The sequence below is a fragment of the Suricata suricatta genome, chromosome 8 (genome assembly GCF_006229205.1).
Source record: "Suricata suricatta isolate VVHF042 chromosome 8, meerkat_22Aug2017_6uvM2_HiC, whole genome shotgun sequence".
Lineage (NCBI taxonomy): Eukaryota > Metazoa > Chordata > Mammalia > Carnivora > Herpestidae > Suricata > Suricata suricatta.
This window is the reverse complement of record NC_043707.1, coordinates 8477768-8500088: the sequence shown is the minus strand read 5'-3', so window position 1 is coordinate 8500088 and position 22321 is coordinate 8477768. Positions and strand designations below refer to the sequence as shown.

General features: G+C 56.6%; 1 protein-coding gene and 1 long non-coding RNA gene across 5 annotated transcripts in view; one reads left to right on the top strand and one right to left on the bottom strand.

Moving 5' to 3' along the window:
- Positions 1-22321, bottom strand: part of CLEC16A (C-type lectin domain containing 16A) — a 187364-nt gene that overhangs the window by 130951 nt on the left and 34092 nt on the right. For all 3 annotated transcript variants that reach the window (XM_029950046.1, XM_029950045.1, XM_029950047.1), the window contains 2 exons: positions 21095-21208; positions 6447-6678 (listed from right to left, as the gene is read on the bottom strand). In XM_029950046.1, coding sequence (XP_029805906.1) covers positions 6447-6678; positions 21095-21208 — 346 coding nt within the window. The remainder of the gene's footprint in view (positions 1-6446; positions 6679-21094; positions 21209-22321) is intronic.
- LOC115300347 overlaps positions 18303-22321 on the top strand; it is a 5832-nt gene continuing 1813 nt past the window's right edge. The window contains exon 1 of one of the 2 annotated variants that reach the window (XR_003912608.1): positions 18303-19013. This is a non-coding gene — a long non-coding RNA (uncharacterized LOC115300347). Of the gene's footprint in view, positions 19014-19129; positions 20298-22321 lie in introns of those variants that run through there. The other variant, XR_003912609.1, reaches the window with a different exon arrangement.

Genomic DNA, 22321 nt, shown 5'->3' with positions numbered 1-22321 from the left:
GAAAATCAACATTTTGCCACCAACTGGGGTCAAGCCTGGCTCGGGCAAGTGGCATCAATGAGACCCAGATCCCAGGGGGCACTTCGAGCAGGCACAGGATTATCTGCATTATCTCTAAGCAGCTCCCCAAGGGTTGCTCGAGTTGTCAAGAAAATGGAAAGCAGTTATGGAGTGGAGAGACCCGGCAATGCCTTAGCCAGGGGACCACCATTCACATCACCCGTGAGGGTCAGAGGACATCATGTGCCTCTGGATGGGACACACGGAGGAGGACAGGCCACCACCTGGGGCCAGGAATGCGCAACCTTCCTCTTATCACAAAGGAAACATAAAAGACAGAATGAGAAACCTCTTACTAAAACGAAGGAGGGGGAGGCTCGGCATCTTCAGAGATGTCAGGGCCCAATAAGAGGAGGCTGGAGAAGTGGTCTGGAGTGACGGAGGCCAGAGGGACATGACAATTAAAGGCACCACCTGACCCTCGGCTAGATTCTCTACTGCTGGGGGACATACGTTCTGAAGGACGTTATTAGGTCAATGGACAAAGCGGATCACAGACAGCAGAAAACCCCCCTGAAGCGGGCGGCTGCACTGGGCTCTGGAAAGCTGACACCTTAACCTTAGCAAACGTGTGCTGAGGCATAGGGGTGGGAAGGGACACGATGGATACAACTTATCCAGAAAAAAAGCGTGGGGAGCGGGGCAGAGAGAAAGGGAAACAAATAAGAAAGCAAACGGGCCAGAATGTTAAAAGAGGAAACCAGATAAAAGGTAAATGGGGGTTCTTTAAGCTATTTTTGTCTTTCCGAATTTTTATTAAGTTTGAAAATGTTTTCAAGTGAAAACACTTTCTCACAACTACTGTAAGCATCAAGCCAGTGTCAAGAGACAACAGGTGTGAAAACACACATGCTAAAGGAGCAAGGAGCGAAGTCTCCAGAGCGTGCCGGAAAAGGGCCGCGTGAAGGACACGGACGCCAGGCTCCCCCGGCGCTGATCTCTCGAGAATCCTGACATGGCCCCATCCCACCTAGAGCCATCCCCAAGCCCCACAGCTGGGTCAAGGTGGATGTGGCCTGATGTCTGCATTGCACAGAAGGGCAGAGGGAGGTGCAGGGGGATGGAGGAGGTGGGCTGTGAGCGCCGCTACCAGCGCTGCCCACTGGCCATGTCCTGGCAAGGAGCATCCGTGTGGCCACCACGGCCCATGATCTTGAAGGCTCCAGCATCCCAGCCTGGGAGAGGGGAGGGGGGACGACCCCTTTACACAACTGGAGTCTTGAGGCTCTGGGAATCGAGGAACATCCTTGGAGGCTGAGCAGCCGGCCCTGCCCCCGCCCTCCCTGGCCTCCACCACTTCCCCAAAAGCCCCCGGAGCAGAAGAGGATTTGCACGCTCAAGGGCACAGCACTACTCACAATGGCCAAAAGGGGGAAGCAACCCGTATGTCCATCAGGGGTCAGAGGATAAGCAAAAAGAAAAGCCGTGTACCCAAAAAATGGAATGGTGCTCGGCCTGAAAAAGGAAGGAGATCCGGACATGCGTGACAAAACGGAGGAACCCTGAGGACGTGAGCCTAAGTGAAGTAAGGCACAGTACACCGTTCTGATCCCGCCTGCACAAACTACCTGGAGTAGGCAGATGCAGAGAGGCAGGGAGGGGACCCTGGCAGCTGCCGGTGGGAGGGAGGATGTGGAGTTCCTGTTGAAAGGGGGCGGAGTCAGTTCAGAGGACAGAACGAATTCTGGAGACACACGGTGGTGGCACACCAGTGGAGCTGGCACACCAGCTGGAGACGGCACACCAGCTGGAGACACACCAGTGTGCATGCAGAGGCCGGAGGACGCTCTACATCCAAGGACATCGACCCGTCCCCTCCGGGTGACAACTCCAGCCAGACCCGTGGGCTTCCCCGATGCTCTGACATTCTGCTTGTCTTAAATAACGGCAATAATCCGTCAACTCGCCCGGGATGATGTACGTCCTAATCTGATTAACATTTGGTAAATGAAGTGCTTTTCAGGGAAATGGCAGGCATGACCTCCCAGGAGTCTCTGACCTCACAAATTCAAGGATTCTCCGAGTTGCACTCTGCATTCGACATTCCAGGAATGAGAACAAGGAGAGACCATAAAAAGGGGGAAGGGGAGAGCAAGGCCTCAAAGGGACCTCCCAGGGAAGGATGCCCTTGCTGGTTACCTAGGAAATGAGGGGAGGACGGCGTGCTATTGGCTGGCTTTGGAGAGGAAGACAGCACCTGGCAACAGGGTGTGCATGAGCTGAGTATTTGGGGTCCCTCTTCCTTTTTTTTACCGAACAGCATGGGGTTGGATTTAGAAGCCAGGGGCCCCCAGCCAGGCACCTCACTCTGCTCCCCACCCAGCCAGGCATCCTGTTCAGCGCTTGTGTGTCACACGCTCAAGTGCTCAGACACTGGTCCTGGCACTCCCAGCACCCCGAGAGCTGGGTTCCATCGGTGGAGAAGCAATGACCTGCCCGGGGTCACAGGGCTGCGCAGGAGCAGCCCCTCCAGGGTCGAGGATTCAGACCCCAACCTCCCAACCTACTGCTCATCCCAATCGGGAAATGCGGCCAGCCCTGGGGTTGGATCTGGCTTTCCAAGAGGAGTCAGAACAGAGGCCGGGAGCCACTCCATTTCAACAGAGATTTAAAAAAAAAAAAAAAAGCAAAGCTGGGTTGGGGGGCAGCTGGGTGGCTCCGTCAGTGGAGCATTTTGCCTTTGGCTCAGGTCATGAGCTCACGGTTCATGGGTTCGAGCCCCATGTGAGGCTCTACACTGACAGGCCTGCTTCGAATTCTCTGCCTCTCTCTCTCTGCCCCTTCCCCACTCTTGTTCTAGGTCTCTCCCAAAAATAAACATTTAAAAAAATTTTTTTAATTAAAAAAAAAAAAGCAAAGCTGGGATTCCACCCTTCCATGCAACCCTCAACTCCCAGCTGACCTGGCAGGCTCAAAGTCAGTGTGGTCCCCTTCATTCCATGCCCTTGCTGGGATTTAAGAAAAGAGCAGGTTGTGAAGATCAGGCCATGAAACTGGTGCCTGCATTTTCCAAAGGCAAAAAAACCCAAAAGCTAAACCCTATTTTTCAAATGAGAAGTTCAAACAACTCATTTTCTTGCCTTAGGTCTGTTTATCACTCTACTCTTCCAAGTGACTCCAAAGAGAGAGACTGCCCTTTCAGACTGAGGAGAGAGCCAGGACAGAGCGAGGGAACACTTCTCTGACTACAGGGACGAGGACACCCCTCTTTTTCCTTTCAGTGTGCGATTTCTGCAACTTTTGGGCCCCTGTGATTTGCCTGTATCAGAATGAGTCACCCGTCACTTGGGACCTGAAGCCGCGTGGTGGGTCCAGAGGCACACATTCGTTTCATGCTACTTCCTTGTCTGGGCTTAAGTGTGGAGGAGGCGTGAACTCTGGTGGCATTTGTAGAAAAAGAACATGCCGATGCCACATTCAAATCAGGTCATGGCAAAACTGCGACTCATGACCACATGCCTCTGTAGGCCTGTGCCTGGTGCTGCCTTTTTAAGAGCTCGCCACTAACGTGGGGCCGGCCAGCAGTGCAGGGGGAGCCGGTGCTGCCATCTCTTTGTCCAAAGGCACCCGTGCCTGCTTGTGACACCCGGGCGGTCAACAAACCCCTGGATCCAGGGCCAACGCAAGAAGTTTGCTCGAGAAGAAAAGAACTCGGAGGAGGAAAGAGCCAGGCATCCGCCTGCAAACAGCGAGGGAGAAGACAGCCAGGAGGGGACAGCAGAGCGCACAGAACCACGGTGGCCATCAAGGGGAGCAGCTGCTGCCGCCACTGGCCTGGCAGGTGTGACCCCTGCGTCTGAGGGACCGCCCTCTTTCCTCCCAAGGGAGTCACTGCAGGGTCAACTCGTGGCCCAAGCCTGGCCAATGGGCACAGACGGCCCCGCACAGCAGCGGGTGAGCCAGGCTCCATGGTGTCACTGAGCACCGGCCCCCAGCCTTCGGCTCCTCCTCTGGTTGGGGATAAGCCGGCAGGTGGCAAGCCTGGCGCTGCCCATGGTCACCCCTGCCCCTGAGGTCAGCCCCGCCCATGCCTTCTGGTTACAGGAACAATCATCACCCTTTTGCTGAATCCAGTGTGAGTTGAATTTCTTCTCTTACCACCATAAGAACCTATAACATATAGTCATTAAAAAAAAAAGAAAGAGAAAAGAAAAGCACCACATGAATTACACTTTTTATACTCAGTGTCCAGGTGGAGAAACTGAGGTACAGAGCCTGGGGGGACCACTCAAGGCTCACAGTAAACCTAGACGTGATTGCAAGGCCAGTATCCTGTCTCCTAGCACTTCCCCATCAGCACCGTGCCTAACACCCTTCCAGGTCGCGTATGGATTCACCCAAACACGGTCTAAGGAGAGACCGCCCCCAGCGGCACGTTGAACCTGGGGATGACTGAGAGATCAGACACACCATAGGGGTCCCTGCCGGACGGGCCTGAGAAACCCGTATTTATTTACAGTGGGCTGTGTGGGAAGATGACAGGTCCATAATATTCTGGAATGACTAATGTGTGTCTGAGAAAATAGAGGAGGGCACCAAAGTGCCGAGAGGGTTGCTGGGAGCTGTGGCCAACGGAGCTCTAACAGCAGCATCAAGCGTGCAAGCAGTGCTTCTGCGAAAGTTCCTGGGCCCCGTCTCATAGCCTGGCCGAGAGACCCCTCCCCCCAAGGAAATCCGGTTTCTGGAGACCTGGGAGTGTTTCTGGCCTTGCCCCCTGCACGAGGCAGGCGGGCTCGGCATCCGGGGGGCTGTTTCCCCAACAGCGAGCTGCATCGGGAGCCTCGGCGAGCCACAAAGCTCCCCACGCCAGGACCAGGCCGCTTGCTGACTCACCGTGTGCGCCTGCCGCCAAGCCTGCCCCGTCCACACCAGGGTTAGTCATGGCCAGGCCTGGCTAGAGAGCGGCCGGCCCTTAAAAGGACTGGAATGAAAGAGGTAGCATCTTTCCAAAACAAAATCGACAAGAACACAGAGTGCAAAATGGGGTGAAATCCTCCTCCTTTTCCCCACTGCGGCCACAGGACAGCCAAACCCCAAGGGGTGAGCAGTTTTCTCCTGAGCTTAAAAAAAAAAAGGGAAAAAAGAAAGACCCAAAGAGGCAAACTAGGATGGCTTGCTTACCTTGCGCTTGTCCCTCGCCTCCCCACCAAAGCAGTACTGTTTCCGAGCCAAGAGCGCATTCCTGCGCCAGACTGCTGACTGTATACTTTAAACGGAAATGAAAGCATGCTGGGACCTTGGCCTCAAAGAGAGGGCAGGGTGGCACCGGAGAGATGCTCTGGTTCTACTTATCGGAATGTGATCACGGCATTCACGGAGAACTGCCAAGAAAATCAAAACGGGGCCAGCAGGGTGCGGCCGGGGGTGGGTTTTGGCTCCATAAACACAGCAAACTCCCCGAGACAAATGAGTTCCCAGTCCCTGATTTACTGAGCTGCTCCATCTTCCAGCTTCGGACGACCTGGACGAGGGATTCGCACAGTCTGGGCCGGCGGGCCCTGGGACAGCTGGCGCTGCGGCAGCCACGACCCGCCCGGGAGCCAGGCGGGCCGCCCACAGTGGGCGCTGGGGACAGCCCGTGTGTGTCCCAGGAGCATGGCGGGGTCTCGGGTCCCATCCCCACCTCCACCCCGAGTGCCCAGGGCCGTGGCCGTGCGCCCAGCCCATGACACCTGAGACTCCACGGCTGAAGCCCCCTCAATTCCTGAGCAGACAGCGCTCTCCAGATTGAGAAGGTGCTAGCATCCGAACGAGAGGAAAGGGGAAAACTAAACCAGAATCATCCCCAACACGGGCCAAAAGAGGAAGGATTGATTCTGCTTATTGAGCACACAGGCACCAAACGCAAGGGTACCTCACTCTAAACAGGGCTTTGAACGATTCTTGACGTAAACATGAGGGGACTATGTTGGATTCTTCGATTCCCAAACAATGTCATCTTGTTGAATGTATATGATTTCATTAAACACGGCATTCTTCCTGCGGCGCGCTGGAAATAATGGCTGGTGTCAAAAATCCTGACGGCAGGTTCCGGGGAGCAGGAAGAGCCGCAGTGAATAGGCTTACACTCGTAACAGCAGCAAGTACTCAGGCTGCGGGCCAGGCACTCTTCGGGGCATGGCACACGTGCTCAGCCATTCCCTTCCCGTGGCAGCCAAGTGACTGTGGTCCGTGCCCCTCTGTGTGCCCCCGGGGGAGGCGGCGTGGGGCGCGGGTGAAGGAGCTTGCTCCAGGTCACCCGTCCCACGAGGGCAGCCTCGCAGCATGGCGGCGCCCGCAGAGGGAGGTGCACCGGCGTGGGGACCGGACACACGATGGGGACCAGACACAAAGGGCGCCCGGGCTCGCAGCGCAGGCGGCGGGGTGGCGTTCGCGGGGGCACTCACCTTCACTGTCCCCACTCGTCTTGGTGCCTTTTGAGCCACCCTCGGGACCGTTAGCCTTCTCGGCATCTTCCTGGGCGTCCTCGGCGGGCCCCTTCTCTTCGTCTTCCTCCTCCCCGACGTTTTTGTAGTTGGGTCTCTTCTGCACCCGCCTCTTGCCCTTGTGCTTGCTCATCTCCAGAGACCGCTCCAGCGTCTCGGTGGGTTTAATGAAGCACCGAATGCTGGGCTTGGCCTAGGGAAGTCAACAGACGCGCGTGAACCTTGGGATCTCGCTAGACACTATCATCTAGCTGCTGAGAGCTGCTGCCCCAAGAAATTCCGTCCCGAAGCAAGAAAAAACAAAAACACCCTACTTTGTCATTGTGACTATTATTAACACCATAGTTGTTAAATAATCAAAACAATAGCACCAGCTAACCATTTAGTACCCACCTCCTAAGTCAGAAACTCTACTTTAGCAGCACTGGCTCTGTGCTTCTCAAAGGTCACTCATTTGTCTAAGAAACACACATGAGATGCTGGGATGACCCTCCCATTTTACAGATGAGAAAGACAGAGGCCCTGAAGGGCTAAGTGACTTGCTCAATGTCACACAAGAGTCATATTCTGAAGTGACGCTTGCCCGATCCCAAAGGCCCAAGCTCCTCGCCGTGCCTCACCAGGAACCCAAACTCTGTTCCACACTCAGTTCCCCTTAGAAACATGCCAATGGACCAGGTCTAGAAAGGAACCAGGACAAAAGAAAACAGATTTGCTTGCGGAGGATTCTGAATGAAGTGCTTTTTCTCTTTTCAGAGACTGGTCTGGACAACGTCCAGACAGCATTTTGTCTTTAAAAAAGGAAAAAGTTTTAAGGAAAACTTTTCCATTATCTTGATATGGCTTATCCATCTTCCGAATATACCCCAAACAACCATCAACTGTGTGCTGAGGGCCCACCGGACCTGGCCAATGGCAAGGGGAATGTGCTCAAGGAACGCAGATTAATTTCAATAACACTCAAAATAAAACCTAATTGAAAGCTGAATTGGCATCTAAATCCAAACATTAATTTTTATTAACTCACTTTGGATTATTCATCCACAGAAATGACAGGTGAATTGAGACACGATTCTACTGTCCAGGAAACCCAGAGAGAGCGTTCCAGCCAAGAGCCCAGAGACGGGAGCCCTCTGAGCGTGCACCACTTGACAGATGGCATCCATCAGAACCCACTTAGGATGCCGTACAATTGAACAGCTCCGGACGTGCCCCTCACCTTCTGCCAAAGGACTCGACCCCAGGGAAACAGGGTCCTGGGATACAGTGCCTGCCTCCTCGGATCACCACGATTCCCAGGGAATCTCAGAGTATGCCGTATGTAATCAAATCTTCCGAAACAGAAACCCAAGACTAAATACAGAGCGAAACACCACCCAGTTTGAAGGTCCACGCAGAAATTCACATGGATGGATGGAGAAACCTCTCCCTGAGCTCCGGAGGAACTCAGATGCACAGAGCTGGCAGGACGAGGCAAGTGAAGCGGTGTGCAAGGCCCAGGGCTGGTCAGGGCCACGCCATCCCCAGCTGTAGGCTAACCGTAAGCTGTGGGTCCTCTCTGAGCCTCAGAGGCCTTGCCTAAAACACAGCGCAAGTCATTGCGGCCTTCTAGAACTCAACATAACCACGGATGTAAAGTTCCTTCAGTAGGCATCCAACATAGCAGAGTCACCTTCCCTTCCCTGCCTCCTTAAAAAAAAAAAAAAAGAAAGAAAGAAAAAAAGAAAAAAGTCAACTGTGAAAATAAATTTTCAAACTTTCCAAAGGGATCTGCTTTTCTCGACCATCAGGTGTTGGGAAGACATGCTTACTGGGGAAATTTCAAACTTTTAAAATGCAACCTGCCCAGTAAACAGCTGGAAATAACCTAAATGTCCATCAAGAGGGAGTGGTTAGATCATTACGGTCTGTCTGGAGAATGGGAATCCACGTAAATGATGAAAAGACTGAGCTCTTTGGGGCCTGTGTACACTACGCAGAACGGGCATCAGGATGAAGCAGCAGGAGCAAGGAACTCCGCAGGGGCCCCTTCAGGTGAAGGCTTCCAAAGGCCCCGCGTGGTGCTGTGAACAGCTGTCCCTAGGAAGCCACCTAAGAATATCTGAGGATTTCACCTTTGGGGGGAAAAGGTGGCAGGGGGTCCACGTGCAATTTTTTCACTTCTAGACCTTTCTGTTTTGTACAATTTTTTCATTTCTATATCTTTCCATTTCGGTTTGAAATGTCTAACCATGTACTCATATTAACTTAAAAAAATTCATCCAGGATCATTTAGACATTAGAATTATGGACTTTATTTTCCCTTTTTTATTTTCTTCTATATTTAAAAGACTGTTTTTCTCAATACTGACAGCATCCAACCCCCCCCCCCGCCCAGTTAATATGGAGAAGCTGGTACAAGCCTTGCTGGGAAATGTGGACACACGTGATCGTTCCTGCTGCCCCTGTCAAGGGCCTCCTGGCTGCCAGCCTCCCAGGAATGTCTGTGTGACAGTGGCCAATCCCAGATGTTCCAGATGGAAAACCCCAGAGAGAAGGCCTGTGCACCTTACCCCTCCCCCGCCGTGCTCCCAGCACTAGGCCAGGTGCTGGCATCGGGGCAGGGCCTCAGTGGGCTGCTGGCAGCAGACGGCACCCGAAGCAGGAGAACAACAAAGAAGAAAAGTGACGGACAGAGGAAAACGGCAGCCCCATGGCCTCAGGAGACCAGCACAGCGCAGGAGCAAGCGCGGCGCAAAGGCTCAGTGCAGGGTGCACACCCAGCAGGCTCTGGGGTTTACCGTCTCGTAAAGCCAGCACACCCCGCGGGCCCCCGACAAAAGCACTCGGCACATCACACCTGGCTCCCAAAGGCTGCAAGCTCGGGTTCCGCCAAGGGCTCATCTCCCAGGGACAGGAGCCTGAGCCGCAAGAGGAACGTGCAGATACAGGGCCCTCCTTGCTGACAGCAGAGCCAGTTACCCAACCCGGGGGGTGCAGCGGGAGAGCCCCGGGCTCTGGGGCCAGCTTCTGAGGTCAGGGCCAGCTCAAGGCCGGCAACGTGACTTCAGGGGTGGCCCGAGGATCTAACTGCTCCCTACAGCGTCTGCTTCTGCTTCCAGGTCGACACCACTTTCCTCTGGCCTTCACCCCCTCCAACCTCAGGCTGCCATCCTTGCTTCAAAGGTAAATAAATACTGTAGGGGGCGCCTGGGTGGCCGTAGGTTAAGCATCTGACTCCTGATTTCAGCTCATGGCATGATCTCCCGGTTCCTGAGTGCAAGCCCTGCATCGGGCTCTGTGCTGACAGCACACAGCCTGCTTGGGATCCTTTCTCTCTCTCTGTCCCCTTCCTCTGGCACTTTCACTCTCAAAAATAAGTAAATAAACTTTAAAAAAATCAAAATCAAAGGTAAATACTGGAGAAGGTGACTTTCCAGGGGTCAGTGGTAACTAAGGCGTCCCGGTGCTGCAGGATGTGCGCAGGCTTCGCATGGCCAGGGGGGAGGGGAGGGGAGCAAGGGGGCAGGAGGGAGGGCACACAGCCCCAAGGCCCAGGCGGCTGACCAAGGAGCCACAGCACCACCAATGGCCCAAATGTCAGACAGCGTCCTCTGTGAGGCCCGGGCGCCCCCTGAGAGAGTCGGGGCGCAACCTGCACGTGAAAAAGCAGGCTGCAGCTGACTGACCCATCAAGGAGTCTGCTTATAACTAAAAACCAAAGCTGTCACTGAAGACAAAGACGGCACCGCGCGGACAGGTGTGTGCACGCCAGCCCACTCGCGGAGGCGACAGGCCCTGCAAACGGCCGTTCCTTCCGAGGAAGACGGGGAGGGTGGGGGCACTTTTCCCTTCTGCTCTGGTTGTGTCTGCGTCCTGCAGTCGTTGTCCCCTGAGAAATGATGACCACTGCTGTTTAAATGTAAAGCGTGCCTTTATGGGTACGTACTTGATGCCCCTGAACTGTATACTTCAAAATAGTTAACTCGTTATTTTTATATGTTTTACCACACACGCACACGCACACACACACACACACACACACACACACAAACACTTTAAAAAGGCATCGTTAGAAGTCTGCTGCTGACGGAAAGGTGGGAGAGGGGGTTACAGGCTGAGAAAGAGCCACCAGAAAGGTCTTTTTTCTTTTCTTTTCTTTTTTTAAGTTTACTTACGTTGAGAGAGAGAGAGAGAGAGCTGGGAGGCACATAGAGAAGGAGACCGAGAATCCCGAGCAGGCTCCGCAATGTCAGTGCAAAGCCCACCTCGGGGTTTGAACCCATGAGCCGTGAAATCATAACCTGACCGAAACCTAGAGTCAGACGCTTAACTGGCTGAGCCACCCAGGCGCCCCTCAGAAACGTCTTCTGTCTTGCCCTGAGTTACATCCCAAGCTGATCGTGCGTACAAAGCCCCTGATACACCCAAGATGACCGCACTTTACGTTATCCCTCAACTTAAAAACCATTTACCTAAAGAATTTCCAATAAAATCAGATTGCCCTAATGCCCTAAATACGGGCTAGGAGCAAATCAGACAACTCGGGAAGCTGGAGTCACTGCAATCATCAGGGGACTGACCTCATTCACTGAGCCACACTCCACACCAAGAGTGAGGCGGCCCTGGGCCATTCAGCCCCCCATCCGGCCAGGAGCAGGTACTGTTCCGCCGTGTGTCCACATGGACACTGGGGGCAGGGAGGAAGGAGTGGGGAACCGTGCCAGGTTGGGGGGCAGGGGATAAGGGGGAAGCCTGGGAGGGCTTCGTGGAGAAGGAAATGACTGATCCAAGTCATGAACAGGAACAGTTCACCAGAACACTTGGGAGGAGAATGTTAGGAAGGCCAGCTCAGAGCGCTGGCCACTCACTATTTCAGTCAAGGCCAGGATCGTGCAGCCGGTGTGCCTGGGATGGCAGCGGTGCCCCGGGGCATGATGGGCTTGGCCAGCTCCCCAGAGCACAGCAGACACACAGGAAGTCAGAGTGTGGAGCTGGGCCAGCTGGGCGGCCTCTCCAGCGACCTGTTCAAGAGGGAGTTCATGATGGAGGTCATGCTGCTCACGCCCCGGGCACCCCTGCCTCTGTACCTGGGAGATCCAACATGCTCAGTGGGTTTCTTTGTACCGACTCAGTGGCTTGGTGGCAGGGAGAAGGTAGTGGCCAGGAAAGGAAGCGTGGGGACAGCAGGCAGCCCGCTCTGGGAAGAGCCTTGGCTGAGAGGGAAAGGAAGGGAACAGGTGGCTGGAGGGGACGATGAGGGCAGGACAGACGACACGGCGCTGGGGTCTGGCTCGGTCGGAGGGGTCACGATGGGCTAAGAAACCTCACCGTCCAGGTTCGCCCAGGCCTAGCCCACTCACCCTGAGGAAGCAACTAGAATCCTTTTATTCAAACAGCCCCGCTGAGGGAGTTGAGAACGAGGAGAAAGGATTCTCCCCTAAGCAAGGAGGCAGGCCGTGCAGACTCACAAAAACATGCCCACCGTAACAGCGGAGCTGGGCGCCATCTCGTTCCCGCTTTCTGGCCCAGTGAGCCTCGGTCTCCTCTCCAGTAAGTAGAGGCGGCGGTGGCCCCGGAGCTAAGACAGTCTGAATGCCCACATGCCCCGGCACAATGCCCGCTACAAAGGGGCACTCCAGAACTATTCATTCACCTTCAACCCCTGGCTGACGGATCACTAGGATGGAAGAGACAGCAGAGGAGGGGAACTGCTAAAAAAAACCCACGACATTCTGTCTTAAACTTGGCTCCCTACTCCTAGAAACTAGCTGGTTTCTCAGTGGGCTAGACTCGGCCTCCCCCAGGGGCCCCTGGGCTCCTGGGCCACCTTCCCAACCCGGCTGGGATGGGCAGGATGTACAGCACAAAGACGGGGTGGGGCCCGTGGGGCCGCTGGAGCAGCCGGAGCCCAGTCGCAGGGGCCCACGCTCACCACCTTCTCCCAGGGCCTCAGTTTCCACAGGCACCAAATAGGGCTCACATCAGCACTCCCCTCTCCCAAGGGCTGCTGGGGGATCCCAAATCATAGCACACCCCCTTGTTACTTGTTTCCAGGTACTAACAACCATCACTCACACCCAGTGTGCCCCGGACATGTGCCCGGTGCTGCACGCACCGACTCACCGGATTCTCCCTCCGCTGACGAAGGACAGAGGGAGCTGCAGGGGGCGAGGGACTGCCCTGAGGTCACCTGCCTGGCACAGACAGAGCCAGGACCTGGACCCAGGGCGTCTGGCTCCCGTGCCCGTGTGTCTGACCACCCTGCTGCACTGCTCAAGCGCTCGCCCCCATCCACATATACTCGTCAAGCCTGCCAACGGGGGGCCAGCCTCCCGCGGGGTGGATGGGAGGGCCCGGCCAGGCCCCAGTCACACTCATCCCAGCAGCAGGAGGGCATGCGGAGCAAAAGCCCGGGGACAGGTGACATGCCAACCAGGGACAGGCAGCCTTCCAACCTGACCATCGTCATGACCCACCACGACGTGGGATTACCCCCCATTGTGTCTCGAACACAGAGAGCTCCCCACATCACAGGGTGTCGCGGTGACCCGGGCCCGCACCAACCAGAACCAGCAGCCCGCGACTGTGCAAGCAGCTGCCCAGGGAGGCCAGCTCAGAGCTGCCTCGGAGCGAGCCTCCTCTCGTTCCAGAATGCGGGGCCCAGCAAGCCAACAGCAGGGACACCTAACTCCAGGGAGCCGTGGGGATGCACGTGCTGCATGCCAAACTCAGAGTCACACAGGGCTGCCAAAGCGAAGCCCAAACGCACGTCCAGGATGTGGTACACGGGCCACGTCAGGGAGGGAACTGGGCAAGGCTGCCAAACGGCAAAGGGAAAAACAAAACTCAGCGGGGAGGACTGCCGGGGGTCATGGGAGGAGCGTGGCACGCGTCTCCAGGAACTGGCCACTTATCGGGGAGCGTCGCAGCTCCGAGGCAAAAACCAGAGACGGGCCCGTTTACCTGGGCCCGGAAGGCTCCCTGCACACACCCGGCTCCGTGACGTAAGAGAAGCAGCAGGGCACATGGAGAGGAGCTGTGACTGCTGGAAGTCCCTCCGGGGTGGCGGCGAGGCCGGCAGGAGACCCAGCCCGCTCCTGTCCCCGGCCGGCTCCACCCAGGCCACCGTTTCTGTCCCCTCAACTCCGAGAGCTGCCTAGTCGGCCCCTTAGAGGCTGAGCCTGCCATTCAATCAAGAGCTGACCAATGCCGGGGAGTCAATGAATCGCAAGACACTTACGAGGAAGAGGTGTGTTTGGTGATCTCGCACAAAATACAGTACACCCCTGCGTTAAATGACACACAAGCCCTCATCTGGCACTCCTGCAGAAGGACGGTTTTGCTGCATCCCGTTCTCTCCAAAGAGCTCACGTCTCACGCTAAACCCAAAGCGAATGTTGCTGCAGAGGGTGACAGAAGATCGAAAAACAGCAACGGCGGGGGGATCTGGGGCGGGACGCCCGCAACCCTCTCTCGCTGGGAGACCACACGATGACCGCCTAAGTTCTGGGGTGTCGGCTGGCTCAGGCGGACACTGTGACGACAAAACCACCTCACCAGGTCCCCAGGAGCCTGAAAGAAGATGAACGACAGACGCCCCCAACACCGACCCAGGGGTTCTGACACAGCGGCCTCTGCTGATCCCAGCCAGCCTGCTCACCGCCCAGGGTCCCTGGCCATTCCCGACGCCTCGCCCATCACCACCTCCCACCCCCCACGAACCCCCCCTCAGCCCTTCATCCTTCAGTCCTCCGACCCAGGAGGAGGCCTTTCCTCACCGGCACCTCCCAAAGCTGGTTTCTACTTCTTGCCAGATCCACATCTCCCATCTGTGCGGACGCACTTGTTGACGGTCCGTGTCCCCCTACCAGGATGTCAGGAAGGCGACCTGGTCTGTCTTGCTCATCCTGTGTGCCCTGAGGCCGGCACGGTGCTGGCCCGGAAGGCGGGGGTGCTCCAGAAACGCGTGTGGGAGGGAGAAGGGGTGAGCTCGCCAGCCAGCCGGGCACGCACAGAGTGCCCAGTGGATGGGCGCTGCTCCTCCCAGGGAATGACCTGTGGCGGAGCGGCCCCCAGGGTGACAGTGTGAGAGCGCGGAAAGCCCTGTGGTGGTTTTTTCCCTTCTTCTGTTCACGAAGCTGGAGGTTTCCAGGAGGGCCCCTGGGGGTAAGGTTATGAGCATCACAGCAAGTGGTCAATGGGCAGTCAATCTCCAGAGAGCCAGGAACGCTTAACTCACTGGGAAAAACCCACCGACTGTCCCCTGGGATTAGGGTTACAGCCGCCCGTCTCCGTGACGGGGCGGTGGGGCAGTGGGTGACTCACACCACTCCCCTCCTGGCCCATCATCATGAAACCACTGGAGCCTCAGAGAGGGAAGCAAACGGAGAGACCTTGGTCTCGCCCGTGGGCTGCCGCACCCCCTCCCCGGCCCCCAGCCTCCCATCAGACAAAGCACCCTGAGCAAAACCAAGTCTCCCAGATGGAGGACTTTGGCACTGACCGAGACAGCATTTCCTTGACTCACTCGAGACAAGTGCTCAGTTCCTCGCGGTGAGTCACTGTTTCAAGACAACTGATGTTTACTGCAGCGGTCAGGCTAAACAGAAGGGACTCAAGGGAACCGATATTCCCATTTCTCCTGATGTAAACTCCCGGAGTCTTCCGATGGCTCCAGAGGGACCACGTGCCTCGGACTCTCATTCCCTCTCTGACCTCACCCGACGAGGCTCTGCCTTGCCATGCTCCTCCCTGCTGGCCCTCTGACACACCAGGCACACTCCTGCCTCAGGGCCTTTGTACTGGCTGTCATTTCTGCCCAACGTGCCCTTCCTGCAGAAATCTACATGACTCAGTCCCTCACTTCCTTCGTACCTACGCCTGTCTTCCCGGGGAGTCATGCCCTGGCCGCTCTATGGAAAACTGCACCGCACTCGAGCCTCTCAGCACGGCCTCCTCTCCCGTCGCGGCCGTCCTACCGCAGCTCTCGGGAAGCACGCGTCATATTCTAACATGCTACACGTTCGCTAGCAATGGCCTTGTTCCCCTCTCTTCTCCCACCACAAGGGAAACTCTGGGAGGTCTGGGGCCTTGGCTCTGCTCCGCCTGCACTGCCTGTGTCTAGAACAGCGTGTGGTATGTGTCCAGTAATATCTGTTAAAGAGATGAGTAAGTAGAGCTGACCCAGCCTCAGAATCTGGCTAAAAGCCTCAAACGCCCATGGGGGCCAGGCGGCTGATGACAGCTACCCACGTCCCAGAGCAGAGACACGGGAAGTGTGGGTGCCTCGTTGTTCTGTCTCCACCCTCGATTTTCCGAATTTTTCATGGAAACCTGGAAGAATTCACCACTGGCTCAGTGCAGACAGGGACGGTCCCCTCTCAGCATGCAGCATGGCCATACCTCACACCAGAGAGCATCCCCAGCCTCGGGGCCTCCCCGGCCCGCTCTGCATCATGCTGTCGGGCAAACACGGAAAAGCCCTGTAGGGTGTGAGTCACAGAATCTCCTCCCCCCCCCTCCCACCCCTGCTATGCCCTCTGTGCTGTTCTCTGCTGGCCCCTCCGAGGCACAGCCATTCCAAGAACCGCTGGCCCTTCCTTGGCTCCCGGGACCAGGACCGGCATCCCCAGGTCCGGGCAGACACCTGGAGCCCTGGCAAATGGCTGCCCCTCCTGAGCCTCCACACGAGGGGACTTCAGGAGAGAAGAAGGAAGAAGAGGAGAGAAGGAGAAGGAAGAGACTGTTCCTAAGAGGTCGCTCATCCATGACAACGCCCTACTTGGTAAGTGGGGTGTGCTGCACCCTGGATTCTCTCTCGTGCTGTCACCTCCTCATCCGCGTGAATCAGCACTGCCACACATGGGACGAGGCACCATGAGCTCGAATTCTTCCAGGGGAAGGTTTGTGTCTGTGCCGATCAAGGCCTTTGTTTGGAGCGGTCTGTGTCTTTCCTTCGGTGTTCGCCATCAACCCTCTCCCAGAAGCCTCTTACGACTTTCAGGAAGAAGAATGTGTGTGCCTCGGAACCAGCAATGATTAACCAGGGGTCACGGGTAAAGTCAGGGTCATTGAGAGATTCGGGGGAGCTCTAATTCGGGCTGCAGAGGGGGCTCCTCTGCGGGATACAGTCGACAACGCAGGACACACGGCTGCCGTCTGAGCCCAGCATCGTTTGGATGGACAGGCCTGCAGGCAGGGACCAGGGCCCCCTGGTAGGTTGTCACAGAGCATTCTGCTAGCAGGGGGTCCGGCTCCCAGGAAGGACAGCATCCTGTGGAGAGCTGGGGGCTGACCTTCTTGGGGTGCACTCACTCACTCTCCTGGATCTCCGGAGAATCACCCGGAGACCATTCCAACTGGCTGAACTGGTGCCTACAGAGACAACACCGTCCTGCGGGGACACGCTATCCCGCCCCAGGATTCTCGGCCCCCACTCTGAATTGACGGCCAGCCAACCATGTGGACACACAAGAGCTGGCTAAGTGTCTGTACATCTCCAGAGCTTGAATCTGGGGCTGACGTGAGTTGGCGGGCCTGGAATGCCCAAATGGCAACGCTGACTATCCGTGCTGCCACTGTCATCGCTGCTGATGGCGCCTGGCCCTCAGTGCCGTCGTGTCCGGTCATAGGCACCTGCCTAAGGGGTCTCCAGGTAGGCCTCCACATCAGTCATCCCAACAAGGGAGGTCCCAACGAGGAGACGCGCGGCTGTCACACGGTGTCAGGAACTAACGAATCATCTAACATCTGGTCCTGATGTGCACCAGGCTTCAGAAGCGGCGGACACCGCATGAGTCCTCTCTGCCAACCCACGTGTGCGATTCTACCTAGAGGAGGGAGGAAAGCAAGGCCTGGAGCGGGGGACTGACTTGCCCTGGGATGCACCTGGGGAGAGCCAGCGCCAGGACCTGGGGGGGCCGGGCAGCCTGACTCCAGAGGCTGCTCCGCGAGTCTGTCACTGAAGAAGGCGCAATGCAGAAGGGTGCCGAGCCCACCTCGCTCTGATGTGCTTCCCCCAAAGCCTGCCTCTGAGCACAGAGAAGGTGACGGGTGAAGCCGTTTGTTTTAAGAGTCATTGAGAACAACATCCCAAGAGCCCCGCGACCCCAGCCCCGGTTTGCCCAGAGAGTCTCTTGTTCCTGCGGTGAGAGCCCCCAGGCAGGGGTCGCAAGCCCGTGACAGCACAGGGGACACCAGCATCTCCAACACGGTCCCCTCGGCTCGCAGGGTGTGGGGAACCCAGGGCGGCCAGCTCTCTCCAGCGCACCCCGTCTCTGTTGCAGGAAGGGATGAAAGAACGCAAAACGAAGGAAACGATTCTACAGAAACGGAGGGTGAAGAAATGTACCCATAGGTAATGATGCATATCCCAGAATCTAATCTATATGTTCATTGTGCAAAAAGAACGAGATGTTAGCAGTTTCAGAATGAGTGTTCTCTTACTCTCCTTCCCTCAACAAGAAACCTGATCGGCTCTGCATCAGAACTGGAGCAAGAACTATCCCTGAGCAGGAGTCATATGATTTTAACGCACAGACAAATTTCAATTCGACATTCACCTAACCATGCTGATGGGTTTTAAATTTAACCCTAAATTACAGACTTTTCAAATAACTCCGCTCTTCCCTCTGCCTCTCTCTCTCTTCAATTTTGGTTTGGTTTTGCGAAAGGTCTGCTGGTAAAAATGAAGCAATACCAGTAACTTATCTACAAATTACGGGAAGGAGAAAGTAGGTTAAAAAAGACCAAGAAACTTAAAACAGGCATGATCAAACCACATCCGAGTGTGGCAGGAAACAATGGGAGACCGTTCTTGCTCAGAGGGAAGGAAGGTGAATCTTACGGGGACCACTGTCCAGAGAGTCACCGATGGGACCCGCCTCCACTCTACCCAACCTTCAAGCGCAGCCGTCAGAACGCCACAAGGTCAATTCCGCACCCGGGGTAGGCGACACCCGGAAACAGAAGGCAGACACTTTCGTTTGGGGCTGGCAATTCCTTCCACGCTCACAAGAATCTCATTTTCAGTCCAGACACCCACCACGATGTGCAGCCGTGTGCCTGTCGCTAACGGAGGCAGAAACTCCGTCCCTGAAGGAGGCGGCGGGAGAAAGGACGGCTCTCCCGGAGGCTCCCACTCATGAGAGGGTCTGCCCACCTCGGGTATCCCAGGCCGAGTGGCTGCCAGTAACTTTCTGTAATTTGCTTCTGCTCGAATTGCAAACCCCAAGTGCTGATGCCAAGGCCCTACTGTGACAGCATGCTGGAGTTCCGCGAGCTGTGACCACGGGGGACAGCCAGTCAAAGAGTATGATTACCTCTCACGGCCGCACGCTCATCAGCTGCAATGAGAAAACCTGCAAACCCCAGCACCCCGAAGATCTCGGTGTCCATCTCTCGGAATGCCAAGTCCAGCTTAGGCACTGAATGTCTTACAGGAAGATGGTCTGGGATTAAACCTGAGCAGCCGTCTTGGGACCTGGAGACCATGTGACAAAAGAAAGCCCAGAGACTCAATACGGCCCAATTGGTTGTAAACATCCCGTGAGTCTGTGGGAGGCTGGGTGGAAACCAGGCAGGTCTGCTGGCAAACACACGCTCCTCTGATGGGGGGGGGGGGGGGGGGGGGGGGGGGGGGGGCCCGGGGGGGGGGGGGCCTTCGGAGGAGTTCGCTGCGGAAACATGTGCATAACAGGGACCAGACCTCCTGACCGTTGCAACGGAATCCTGAAATGTGGATTTTTTGTGTGTGAAACCTGCTAAATGTTGAAGTTGGTCGTTCACAAAATGTTCTTTTAAATGCTACAAAGATCAACCCAAACAGCTCTGAGGGCCAAACTGCAAGCTGTCAGGTACTTGATGGAGACTTTGATATATTTCCTTCCCATTCCTACCAAGAGCCTCCAGAGTAGGACGTGGTCTCCCCGTTTCCTAAATGGCCTGAGGGGCCCGTTGGCTGGCCGGTCCTCGGCAGCTCTGCCCTGGACCCTGCGAGTTTAAGAAAACTGCAAAGAAAGACCTCTGGCTCCGTGAACACCAGGTCCGAGTTTTCCTGTCTATAGCGCCGTGGCATGGGTCCCTGAGGGAGACTTTCCGGTTCAACGCTGTCACTCCTGTCCCTCTAGGTTACAGCCTCTCGCCAAAGACGACTCCTTCCCTTTGGAGCACGTGTAAGACTTGAGATAGTGCATCTGTTTGTATATTTATTTGGTCAACACCTGTCTCTCCTCCTGAACTATAGAGCTCCAAAAAGACAGAAACTATTAGGATTTTGTACCTCCCCAGAGCTAGCATGGTGCCTGATCCAAAGAAAGGGCTGAATAAACACTTGCTGAATGAATCAGAGAAGGGGGAGACCAGACAGGGGCCATGGAAGGGCCCCAATCAATTCCGCTGAACTAATGCCACCACCCCGAGGACAGAAAGCATCTGGGAACCTTTTCAAAGGCTCTGGCACTCCCTTCACCAGTAACACGGCCCAGCCAAGCCAGCGAACACCAGGAAAACCACCAGGGTGGGGACTCCCGTCACCGTGCTCTGGGCAGTTCTGGCCTTTCCTGCTTCAGGATCCCGCCACTCACTTCCTGAGACAGGCCACAGGGCCGACTGCCCCAGGGCAGGCCTAGCTCTTGTGCCTTTGTACCCATAGCCTGAGAAACCGGTCACAGAGACAGAGCCCCCGTGAAACAGCCTTTGTGTGCAACACCAGCACGTCTCAGACACACACGCCGAGCCCAGGCTGCAGCAGACGCCGGGAGCCCAGACGCCTGCCCTGGCTGGGGTGGGGGCGCCAGGGCCTCCCAGGCCACGGGAGCGGTAAAGATACAGGTGCACGGGCAGAACGGCGGGGCGTGCGGGGGGCGGGGGGGAAGGCAAGCTGGACCAGTACTGAGGAAGCCCGGAGCTCCGCACACACGAGAGGATGGTAGGAGGGAAGACGGCCGAGGGACCCGGGGGCCAGGCCGGGAGAGGCTCGGAAGGAGGCTGGACGCCCGTCTCCCAGTCCTGCGAGTTTTCCGTCAGCAGAGCACACAACATGCGCGCGCGCACACACGCAGACATGCTCTGCTTGCTGCCGCAGTTGGGTGATCGTTTAGAACTGGGGAGCGTATGCATCAAAATGCGGATTTCCGGCTTGTCCGGAAACGCGAGGACACCAGGCAATCCTGCGTCCGTGTTGCGGCAGAGCGGCAGGCCTGCTGACTAAGAGCAGAGGCTCTCCGATTAGCCGCAGTCCCCACCGCGCCCTACTGCCCTCCCGCGGGGTCCGCGTCATTCAGGTATTCTCCATCCAGTCTCTGCGGGTGCAGGTGCCTCTGTCAAGGTGCTCTCCTGTTCCGTCCCAGTAACAGTGTCTCACAGGGACGCGGCCTGGGCCCAGAGCAGCGCAACCCCCTGTTCCGTAACATCTGGTCGATCCAATCCACTCGGTGCCCGAACCCAGACTGTCCTGGGCACACATCTCAAGACCCCGATGAGGGGCCTCGCATCCCGGACCAGCCGAGCACTGCTGTGCCTGCCGTACGGGCAGAAGGTCCGTTTCTGGTTTGAGGGAAACACACGCATCGACAAAACGAGGGACGGCCTACCAACGTCCACGCGCGGCCCCGGCGCTAACGACTCACACAACTTCGCGGGACATCCTGTTCGCTCTTGGCGTGCATCTCACACAGGTCACCGTTGAGAATGACTTCCGCGAGCGAGTTCACCAGGGGCGCGTGATGTATAATTAAGAAGACCTGGCGAGAGAGAAGACACCGCACGTGCGTTACAGGGTGCAGTCTCCCCGCCGCCTCCTCCCTCGGCGAAACGAGCCGGCTGGGCTGCCCAGGTCCCGTATTAAACGGCAACCGCCTGTGAGGCAAAACCCAAAGAATGGGCCCCATTTAGGAGAAACCGGTCACGCCTTTCTCCTTCCAGGGTTGGCAGCTCCTTCATTCAGACTGCTGCCCGTTTGGCCGGCTGCTCCCCGGCGGAAGGAAGTGCACTAGAGCGAGACTGTCCCTCACGGCCGGGGGAAGCCAAGTCCAGCTGAGTGGAGCAGAGTGGGAGAGCGGCGGCCAAGCCAGCACGCTCCTTCCTCCCCGCGGGCATTTCGGCCTCGACTCTGATTGCGGGAAGGCACAGGCCCGGCATCTCAGTTCCATGGCAAGAAGGGCCCGGCGAGTCTCCTTCCAGCCGAGGACACGTAAACGGTCGGCCCCAGGGAGCGCTCACCGCTGGAATGAGCTCGGGGCCCTGCGGTGGGTCTCAGTGCGCCAAGACCCCGCGGCAGCGTCGGCAGGGGTGGACACTGCGGGGGAAGAAAGGCCACACGAGCCAGAGACAGACCCAGCTGTGCCAGGAGGCAAAACCACCAGGCCCTGGGCTGTCGGGACGGCCGGGCTACCCCACCCTGTTGCCCAACGATCAGGAGAACAGCGCTGGGAATCAAGGCGGCCTGCCAAAGCTGGCTCCCGACACACCTGCTGCTTTGTTTTACGATACAAAGGACATCAGCCACGGGGCACAGCGTGGGAGTACCTGTCATTTATTCAGAAAAAGGGCGTGTGCATATTTGCATTTGCTTACATGCACGGGGACCGGGATCCTAAGCCCTGGCGCTATTATCCGGCCATAATTCTCCGTTGTGGGGTCTGTCGTGCAGCGTCTCTGGCCTCCAGCCAACCAGAAACGTCTCCAGATGTTGGAGGGGGTGGAGGGAGGGAGGCAAAATCACCCTCAGCTGAAAACCTCTGCAGACAACATGTCTGGAAAGGCCTAAGGAAACCCTGTAACTAGAGTTGTCTCTGGGGGACAGAAATCAGAAGAAGAAACAAAACTAGAAAGAAAACTTGGTCTTCACCTGTTTT